The sequence below is a fragment of the Anguilla anguilla genome, chromosome 4 (assembly GCF_013347855.1).
Source record: "Anguilla anguilla isolate fAngAng1 chromosome 4, fAngAng1.pri, whole genome shotgun sequence".
Lineage (NCBI taxonomy): Eukaryota > Metazoa > Chordata > Actinopteri > Anguilliformes > Anguillidae > Anguilla > Anguilla anguilla.
The window spans coordinates 61,600,148-61,610,381 of record NC_049204.1 but is presented as its reverse complement, the minus strand read 5'-3'; the positions used below and the strand labels follow the sequence as shown (position 1 = coordinate 61,610,381).

The window sequence follows — 10,234 nt, the reverse complement described above, 5'->3', positions numbered from 1 at the left end:
GGAATGGCAGGCTGTGCCGTATCGTGTCACAGCCACAAAGAAGTTGTTAGGCATGAAGCAAAGCAGTATGTTCAGGATACAGCATGTCCTCGAGCGTTGGTAACAGTTTGTGTGCGGACTGGTACTGTTTGCAAACAGGCTGTTTGACTAAGATGTGCATACGACGTATAATCATTGTAGAACACGGTCTCAGCCAATCAGCATCCAGGATCGAAGCAAACCGTCGTTACGATAAGGTGGAGAGACTTCACCGATGTGTAGCCAATTAATAGTTTTCCTCCTGTTTTTTTTTTTTTTTTTTTCTCTATGCAGAAACTCTTTGACTCTTCGAGACTTTTAAAAATGTGTTTGTCACCAAACCTCACAGACTCTGTACATGCGGCACGAATCGAGAACAGTACACAACCGCTGCCCTCGTAACTCAAGCAAGCCGACGATCTCTGCTGCCCCTAATTAAATAGGCTCGATTGAGCCGATTACTGATTCCGGTTCGACTTCGCCAGACTTCGCTTTGACGTGAGTCCCCGATGAGGGAGAGACGCGCTGTCTGAGGATATATTTTGCGCTTGGAGGCAGCTGTAATTAAAGGTGTTTATTCAGTAGCTTCAGAGCTGACATTTCACAATCGAAGTCTGGACGGCTGTCAAAGGAAGAATGGCTGTAAATAGACATGAGAGTCATTTGCACCTTTCACCAAAAAAAAAAAAAAAACACAAAGAGAAACATTTCTTTTGCCGAGAGCCGACAGCATATACCTGTCAGAGAAACATAAGGCCGGGACGAATTTCCAATTAACAGCTCAATCATATCCCATTAGCAGTATATTAGCGGAACCAACACTACACAGCGTATTCCCCAGAATGGAATTAGAAGTAATGGCCCTAATTCATCTCTTTTAATACTACGTATCGTGAACAGAACGCCGCATCGCTGTGGATTAGGCCCAGAATCTCTCATGACAAAGTCCCTTCACTCGTGTAAGTCATTCAGGAGGAAGAGCCTCTGCTAAATGCCTGAATTTAAATTTAAATTTAATAGAGGGTGGGGGGGGGGGGGGTGTGGCATTAGGGTGGTCAAGGGCTCCGAAGTGGGAGGAGCAGTCATTTGTTTCTGACCTGAGCCAATCATAACGTTCTGCAGTGGAGCGAAAAGCTCAGTTTGATTGATTGGAATGTGTCAAACCCCTGTGACTGACAGCATGTGGTAGCTCCACCCAATCCATTCATCGCATTTTCATTACGGATGGTTTAGCAGGCGCTCTTATCCAGAGCAACTTACGCAACTTTTTTACACAGCATTTACATTGCATCCATTTTTACGGGTGGATATGTACTGAAGCTGTGCAGGTTAAGTACCTTACTCAAGGGTACAATGGCAGTGTCCTACCTGGGAATCGAACCTTAGAGATTATCTGAGGGAACACTCATGCTATTCATTCATTTATTTATTTATTTACTTACTTATTTACTTACTGATCTATGTAATTTCCTGTCTGAGCTATTAGCCAGGCCAGTTATCTTTTGATTGTAGCCTGGAGTGTCAGTCTTGAGAAAACCGTTTTACTTATTTATTAGTCAGCAGGGACAGATATAGCTATAAGGTGGGATTTGTCTGATGAACCTATTACCTTTGTTGTCAGTCAGATATCTGACAGACAGAAATTGTTCATCCTCGCGTAGAGCATCTTTGGGGATTTTAGGAAAGGAAGACTCATTCTTACTGGAAGACTCATTCTTACTGTTTTTTTGGTCGATGGATTTTCACTCATGTTTCACTATAGCCTGCACAAGATAAGCAATACTGACATTTGCTTGCAAAAAAAAAGGCAGCCTACACTAACAAGGGTACAGTGCAGTGTGATCCAGAGATGACAGGCAATGACATACAGCCCCACGAAAAAACAAGGTTCTACTCACATAGAGTTGCATCAACAGACACACACACACACATGCGCTCGCATACATTCACACATGCGCACACACACAAACAAATGCGCACACACACACGCACATACACTTTCACAATCCATTCCTGTACACATACACACATACACTAGCACACTCATGCATTCATGCACACATGCACATGCTCTCACACACACACACATACAGTCATACTCCGATCCTGCAAACGTGCACAGACATACTTTACTGCACACACACACACACACACACACACACGCACACACTGTCCTCACTCTGCAGATGAAAACTCACTGTCCCGGAGGCCAGTGGGTTGTGGAATATAAATAAGATTCTGGAGGTTTCTCTATTGCTGCACGATGTGTGCTCTACCTTCCAACACCACAAGGCTCTCTCTCCCAGCTTCCAGGTAACAGATGCAGTGCTTTCATTAGTGGGTTTGACGGCTATGTGTCCTCTGTGTACAATCGGTTTCTTTTCACAACTCCAGATACGTCCTTTCATCCAGCTAATTCTCAGCCCATATTAGGTGCATAGCAACTGGAATCGCACACCAGCATCTTGATTAACAGTTTGGTCTTTAAATAGAATTCTGCCCCTCTCATTATGATCTGCTTCCTGTTTCTGAAAGTCAGAATGGTTGCTTTTTTTTTCTTTTCTTTTTTTTGCAAAACGGACTGTGAAACCATTTCTGCTTCTTCCTCGTGCCTTGATACAAATTTCCTTAACAAAAAATAAAAAAAATAAAAAGTTACTGACTTCTGTGGAAGAAGGAGAAGGAGAAATACAATCATTTTTTCAGTTTTCTTTTTCTCATCATCCATAAAGGAATATATGATTTATCTGGAATAAATAAATGAATAGTCTCCTTGATTTAATTATCTAGTGTGTTTTTCCCCTTCCCCTAAGAGCCAAGGTGCGTGTGCTCAGTTGAAGAGATGGCAGTACATCGCTGGGTTATGTTTACCGAGGCCTCTGCTTCTTTCCTCATGCCATTTTAATCATGTGCGCAGGTTCGCCTCCATTAACGCCCGGCGATGCTTCGTGCTGTCGCGGAAACGCCGGCTTCATTTCGGGTAATTCGGGGTTTTAAATTCATACTCATGCACCTTCCTGAGAACGGCGAGATGATGCCTGTTCTGACGGGGGAAGAATTACAGGCACAGTGCTTCACGGGTTCGAGCACACACTCCTCCAAATGCCGTCTGTCCTACAGCAAGTATTCCCCAGGATTAGGGCTCCATTTATTTTCTTATTATTATTATTTTTTTTTACCATATTTTGGGATTAAATTGGAAAGTAAGAAACTTTTCGGTGTAATGTCAGGTTGGGTAATTTCTCAATTAGACCATAAAGCAGATGAAACACATCACTGTATGTGTTACATACTATATAATAATAAACAGTATATGAGTAATGAAACATACAGCAGCATTAGATATGTTACATGCGGAATAGTTTGCCTGGTGCATAAAAAAAGTATTTGAATCCAAAACAAATGCGTATTTAACCCAGGTCTGGTGTGAACTTAAATGAAACAACCTTAGGATGAACGTAGAGTTGGGAAAATGGAAAAAATGAATTAAGTAAAATGTATAAAATGACAGAAGGAGAATGTCACATGACCTCGCTTACAGGAAAAGAATAGAGATGCAGTCAATCTGGTTCAGACTCAAATATTTATTGCATATAGACAGTCCACCCGGTTCAGACCAGAATATTTATACATAAAGATACAGTCGATCCGGTTCAGACCAGTCTCTCCTTTTAACGTTTTCCATTAACAGTCCTCATTTCCACATATGCTTTGAGGTGTTTGAGAAACAGTCATGTCCGTCTGAATCCCTGAGTTATATTTGCTGGGTTTAACAGTAAAACAGGATTGAAAGTATGTATGCAGACACGCCTGCTTAATGCAATTTGTTCTCTCGCATTGAAGATTAAGATCATCCTTTAAGATGTTAGAGGAAATGTAAGACAGTGCCCTAGTGTGTCTGTTTTGCACACGTGTGTGGAAAGAGCCTGTATGAAGACATTAAAGTGAAAAGCCCACAGCACTGACTGGGTCTGCCTGTTGGCCCTGGAGGGAAATAATTCGTAATTTGGTGATTTGCATTATTGCTTTCTTTATTGTTACCTTTCTGTAGTCAAGCATAATGAGATTTTTTTTTTTTTTTTTTTTTTTTACAGAGACACAAAGATCATTTACAGTGGAACTGGGCAGCAAAAAAAAAAAAAAAAACCCAAAAAGTGGGCAATTTTGATGAAAAAAATAAATAAATAAAAACTTCTCAATAGGAGGAGACCTTGGAGGAAGGCGGTATGCATGCTGTCCAATGCTGGTTTTCAAACAAAAATGTGAATGGCCACGTCTGAATGAGGTCAGTTATTTGCTGGCGGTAGGCATGTCCTGTAGAAAACCTTTGAAAATCCAAGGTCTCCATGTTCTTGTCAAACAACTGTTCTGTAACTTGGTATTTCTTGTGTCCAGCCCTCAACAAGCTGCACCCCAATGTCAATTTCCAAAAATCAATAGAGATTCGCTGTTTTTAGTATCTGAAATTAAATACCATGATTAAATTCAGGCGCAGCCATTGTCAATTTCAGATTTCCTCTCGTTGCCGTTTTTATCAGATGTGTTCCTTTTAATTAGATTCTAACGCATAAAAAAGACCTCTTAAAATGGAAAAAAAAAAAAAAAAACTTAAAATGACATCTATTATACGGAAAAATGGCAAAGGTTTGAGACAGCTGTATTAAAATTCTTTGCAGAGTATGAATCAATGATCTGGCTCTCCTTGAATGTCTGAATTCTACGGCTCTACTCCTAATGTGTGCTTAAATTAGGAAGTTCAAAAGGCACCAGGGATAGTTCTGTGTGAAAGTAAAAACCACTGAAAGTCTTCATTTGAAAAAAAAAATAATAATAATAATTTAATTTGAGCTTTGATTTTTCTTTTTTTTTTCTTTTTTTTTTCTTTAACACCTTTTTCCAGACACATTTATTAACAGAACGGTTTCAAACTCTGGTCACACTGTTCCGCATGCTTGTTTAACCTATTCATTATCGCAGCATAGCGCTATCACAATACATCATGACTTTATAATTCATTCATAATGATGCATGCTGGGACTTTGGTGAAAGAGTTCACATAGAATCATGTGTTGCCTTACATTAGAAATAAGATTTTTTTTCAGATCTGCTTTGTCTTTGTTAAGTAGTCATGACATGCTTACAAAGTAGTTATAGATGCTGCATGCTAGTCTTCAGGGTAATACAACTTGCTGGAAATGCAGCCCGAGAAGCAATAATAATTAAACTGCTAAAACAATAGATGTAAAGTACCGGTCAGCATCGGTCTGAGAGGCACAGACATTTTCAATTCAAGATTTACTTCCTTTTGAGTTTTATATGATGCGTTCCTTTTAATTAGCATTTAACACATTAAAAAAGACAAGACCCGAAAACACTAATTTATACCCGATCACTTCTCTGCTCCACTCAGCCTGGTCATAATGCTAATATTGTACAAACTTTTTTTTTTGTACCGATGAAGACTTTCAGTGGTTTTCACTTCCAGACGGAACTAGCCCTGGTGCCTTGTGAATTCCCTAATTTAAAGATTTATTCAAGAGGCATCGCTGCACCAGCCTTCTTCAAACGCACGTCAGGAGAGGCACGGATTCTAACATTCAAGGAGAGCCAGACCATTGATTCAAACTCTACAAAGTCTGTAGTATCTTAATATGGCTGTCTTAAACCTTATTAAATATTTTCCATTTTATGAGGTCCATATAGCTGAGCAGACTTTTTTTTTTTTTTGTCTTTTAAAGCTTCAGTGCTACTGTTTATAGTCAAAATGATATGTACATCAATCAAAGTCACCTAAAAAAAAAAGTATATAAATAATGTTAAAAGTATGGGTTAGGGTTAGTGTTATTTATGTATACATGTATTCATTATTAATAAAATGTATTTATTTATTTATTTATTTATCTTATTCAAGGGTCTGCATACGGAACATGTATTCAGCCCCAAATCCTGAATGCCATGTCATCAGAAGTGTCTGTATATGTCTAACAATAATATCCTCAATCACGCACAAACCTGTATGTCCCAGTCAAAACTGTGCAAATTGAAATACACTGAAATGGTATGAAAAAAACAGGCAGTTAACTATCCCTTTAAATTGGCAGTGTTAAAACAGTCAGTTTGGTCAGCTGTGTAACTGCATGACTGCCTAATTCGAGCAGGAGTGCGCTCGGTTATGTAACAGTGCCTGCGGCCACGACCGATGACGTGTTTTGGGTTGAGTGCCCCCGTGTGGAAGGCGTTCTCCTACCCGTCACGCGACGTACCGCTTCATAAAACTGCCCTTCAGGCTGCCTATTCTGCCCGTTAAAAACAAGCCCATCTGCGGTGCATTTTAAAAGGATGTGTGTAATCAAAGGCAGGTGTGGTGTTGATGTGCTCATTATATCCCTACAGGTTTCTTAACAATCCCTAAATATGATGTGATCATCAAATCAAATACCTAAATATGATGTGATTGATGCATTTTATCTCTCTCTCTCTCTCTCTCTCACTCACTCACTCTCTCTTCAGTCAGACAGTAGATAGATAAACAGAACACTCAAAACATCTCAATTCTGCAACACGTCCTCATACATTACGCCTCTAAATACCTTCATGAGATACTGAAACACTCACTCAGTTTGAAGAAACGCTAAACGATATTGTTACGTGTCAAGGCTTCTTTGTGTGTCATAACTGAGATAAGCGTAAGCGAGTGGGCTCATTTTAGGGATGGGCACGGCTTGTTACCCTACGGTCTCCAGGGTGATGAGACACACCCCCTGGCGTGTCGATTGAGCGGCGGTAAACGGTCTCCGTGTAGATTTTTTTTTTTTTAAACAAATAAATTTATGCTTCACGTACGCCGTCCTGGGGCTGGACGGGCGCAGAGACGGGCTGCTTGGAATCGCACGCGAACGTAATCAGCGCAGGGTGTGACGGGGAAGGCACGCGGCCATGAACACCTCGTTCGCGAATCGCAGATGGATAATCAAGCACATCTTCACCGCGCCTGTCTCTGCAAACTCTGTTTACGCGCGTGTCAGGAAGGCTTGGTGAGCGAATAACACTAAATTGAAAATGTTGTATATTGTTACACACACACACACAAAAAAAAGTAATAAGAAAAAGACTGAGATATTCCAGGCTGCCACAGAATTATACCGAACGACTGTTGCGTGGTGTACAAAGCACCTCCAAAACACCTGGCATATTGCGTTCTTAAAAAAACTTTATAAATAGCAAAGCTGTCGTCGAACTCGTCTCTAGTGTACCGAGATAATGCGGACCGGGGGTTCTTCGCGGGGTCTGTCGAGCAGGAAGCCCAGATGGCGCGAGGGTAAACAGACCGGGCACAACGAAGAGTCAGCCACAATTACCTGCGACACCTGCATCCGCACCTGAGCAAGCCATCCGAGGCTTTTCCAACACTGAGCACAACTTTCACCAAGACAAAAAAATAAATAAATAAAAAAGGGACTCAAAAGAAGGGACCCCAGACATCTGCTTTGCATATTTAAACATTTATTTACAGTGGTGACATCCTTTATTTACATTTACAGGCCTCTTGCAAAAGATATTTTTATGTTTTTTTTTTTTTTTTTGAAAATTCGCCATCTGTCATTGAAGAGCTTTCATAAGAGCCCTCTAAATATTTATTTTTGAAAACATCAGTAAGCCTGTGACTGGGTCCTACGGAAACGTCTCAGTTGAGTAGTCACCTGGGGCGTTTATCGGTTTAGACTGTGTGGTAAATTCATTTGGAATGAACAAAGACACGTTGGCCTTAATCTGCATTTGTACGTAACTTCCGCTGTTTATGCTAATGATGCAAACAGAAAAAAATAAAGGCGGTCTGTCACTAAACCAAAAATAAAGATGTATCCATGACAATGAATTTCGGTGTTCCATTTGGCTGTCCAATCAGCACTGCGCAACAAAGTATGAAGTTCCGCGACATGACAAAATTCTAGAGGTGCGGGAAACTGGAAAAAAAGTGTCGCGCCACACTTTTTTCCCGTTGATAATACGTAATTTCTGTCATGCGACACTTGTCAAAAAGGTTGTGCGACGAAGTATAAATCCGGCGTTAGAGTTGTTTAGGGATAAAAATTCACTCCGGCGGAATAAACGTGTTCCACTTAACCATGAATGCTTCCTGTGCTGGTGACCCCTTTCGCTCTGTCATGTATTTTCGAAACGTGTCAAATGCGAAGGTGGCAATTGTGCTGCCTGGCTGTGGCCCACGAAGCACGTGCTTATCCGGGGAGAGAAGCCGCTTGCCGCACCTGGAACAGTACGACAACCAGACACGTCCGTCATCAGATCTCTCCGGCGTTGAATACTCGCAGCTAATTTTGGTGGCGAGAAGGCTAAGGATGGAAACAGTTTCTGACAGTTTGTTCGCGTTGGAAGACGGAAGTACAGTTTTTCGGCAGGAATAGTTATGTTTCACCTCCCTGTGCACCCGCGGCGGTGTCTGTGGCTGTCGCCGTAGTTACGAACGTGATTGAAGAGGTGCCAGGGCGGGCACAGCTTCCTGTCTTCACCAAGGTCGTGCACTCACTTGAAATATAATGAAAGGTGGAGAAAGATTAACCTTGGTTTTCGAGAGAGTGGAGGTGTTCCAGTTTTTTTTCAGCAATTTTATGTTATGTATTATTATTATTATTGCTATTTATTTTTTTAATGCAGACTGTCAAAAGGCTCTTATCACACGCAAGGCCTCTGTGACAGTCTGCATGTTGACCAAGATTACAATGTGATTCTCTGCTGCAACTTTTCAAGCAGGCTAATTCCAGAATTCAGGGCTGAATATTCAGATATTTTTTGGCATTCACCTTCATTTTGTGTGCATGTGTGTGTGTGTGTGTGTGTGTGTTTGCGTGCGCATTGCTCTGGTTGTAACTGTCTCCAAACTGTTGAAGCAAAGCTAGTGGTGCCTAAAACAGGGGTGTCATCACACACCCCGGCCCTCTGCAAAATGACCGTTCATGCGAATGAATGTGAGTGAGTGAGTGAGTGAATGTACCGAAAGCTTGCAGCCACTCGCTCTAGTGCTGGGCTTCCCCTTCGTCCGCGTTCAACGCCTCATTGTCTGGCGGTCTAGACAGGGCTGAGGGGGGGGGGGGGGTCTCTCAGCGCCTGTGTGATGCCGTAAACTCAATTACGACTGATTTTTATGGCCTTGGAGGGCGATCTGGCTGGCTGGTCCCTTCACTGTGGTGCAGGGAGGATGGGAGAGGGGTGTGGAGGGAGGAGAGCATCACTTTCTTTTATACAGTAACTTTTCAAGGACTGGATTTTATGTCAGTGGAAATTAAAATGATTTTGACCGTGACAGTATATGAGAATGAGTAACTTTTTTTTTTTTTTTTCTGCTGACGCTATGTACATAGCGATGATGATTATAATAATGATGAACGTGAGGTTAATGATGATGATTTTTGGTTCATTGCTTTTCTGTATGTGTGTGCATGTCCGTGTGTGTGTGTGTGTGTATGTGTGGGTGTGTTCCAGGGATCATCAGGACTGCTTTAGCTAACATGGATCGAGAAGCGAGAGAGCACTATGCTGTCGTCATTCAAGCCAAAGACATGGCGGGGCAAGTCGGAGGACTCTCTGGGTCGACCACCATCAACATCACCCTGACGGACGTCAACGACAACCCTCCTAAATTCCCTCAGAGTATGTGCCCATCGACGTCCTCTTAAAAATGCACCTTTTGAAGCACCTACCCACATCTCAAATTAACTACCTGACATTGTTCAGAGGGATATGCACTAATTTTTTAAATCCCTTTCCCCTAATCTCTGCCTTTTAACATTGACAGGATATCATTTAGTCGGAAGCATCACAGCGATCATCGTCAGACATTTGCTTTGAAATTCACGAACCGGGCCGACAGACTTTTACAAACACATGCAGTTTTTCCTCTGTTTCCTCTGAATTCAAGCACACCCCACTGTTAATGCACACGACCGGAGGCCATTCAGCCAGTTGCTTGAATTTTACATCGAGCCAGAACTGAGGTAGGGCTAGAGGTACCCAAGGGACCGTGAATAGTTGTCTGGTCTGTACTCACCGCCGAGCAGACCAATCATGTGACAGCTCGCACCTTCTCAGCGGGAAGTAATGCGTGCCTCGCGATCGCAGCCGCCTCCCAGGAAAGCCGGCTTGTTTTGCTATGACTAATTGGGTTAATTATATTGCCTGAGCTCCATTTTTAATAATCAAG

At 41.9% G+C, this 10,234-nt stretch overlaps 1 protein-coding gene across 4 annotated transcripts in view; it reads left to right on the top strand.

The window, feature by feature from the left end:
• Positions 1–10,234, top strand: part of LOC118224910 (cadherin-18) — a 199,698-nt gene that overhangs the window by 167,622 nt on the left and 21,842 nt on the right. For all 4 annotated transcript variants that reach the window (XM_035412762.1, XM_035412763.1, XM_035412764.1 and 1 more), the window contains one exon: positions 9,517–9,684. In XM_035412762.1, the coding sequence (XP_035268653.1) occupies positions 9,517–9,684 (168 nt within the window). The remainder of the gene's footprint in view (positions 1–9,516; positions 9,685–10,234) is intronic.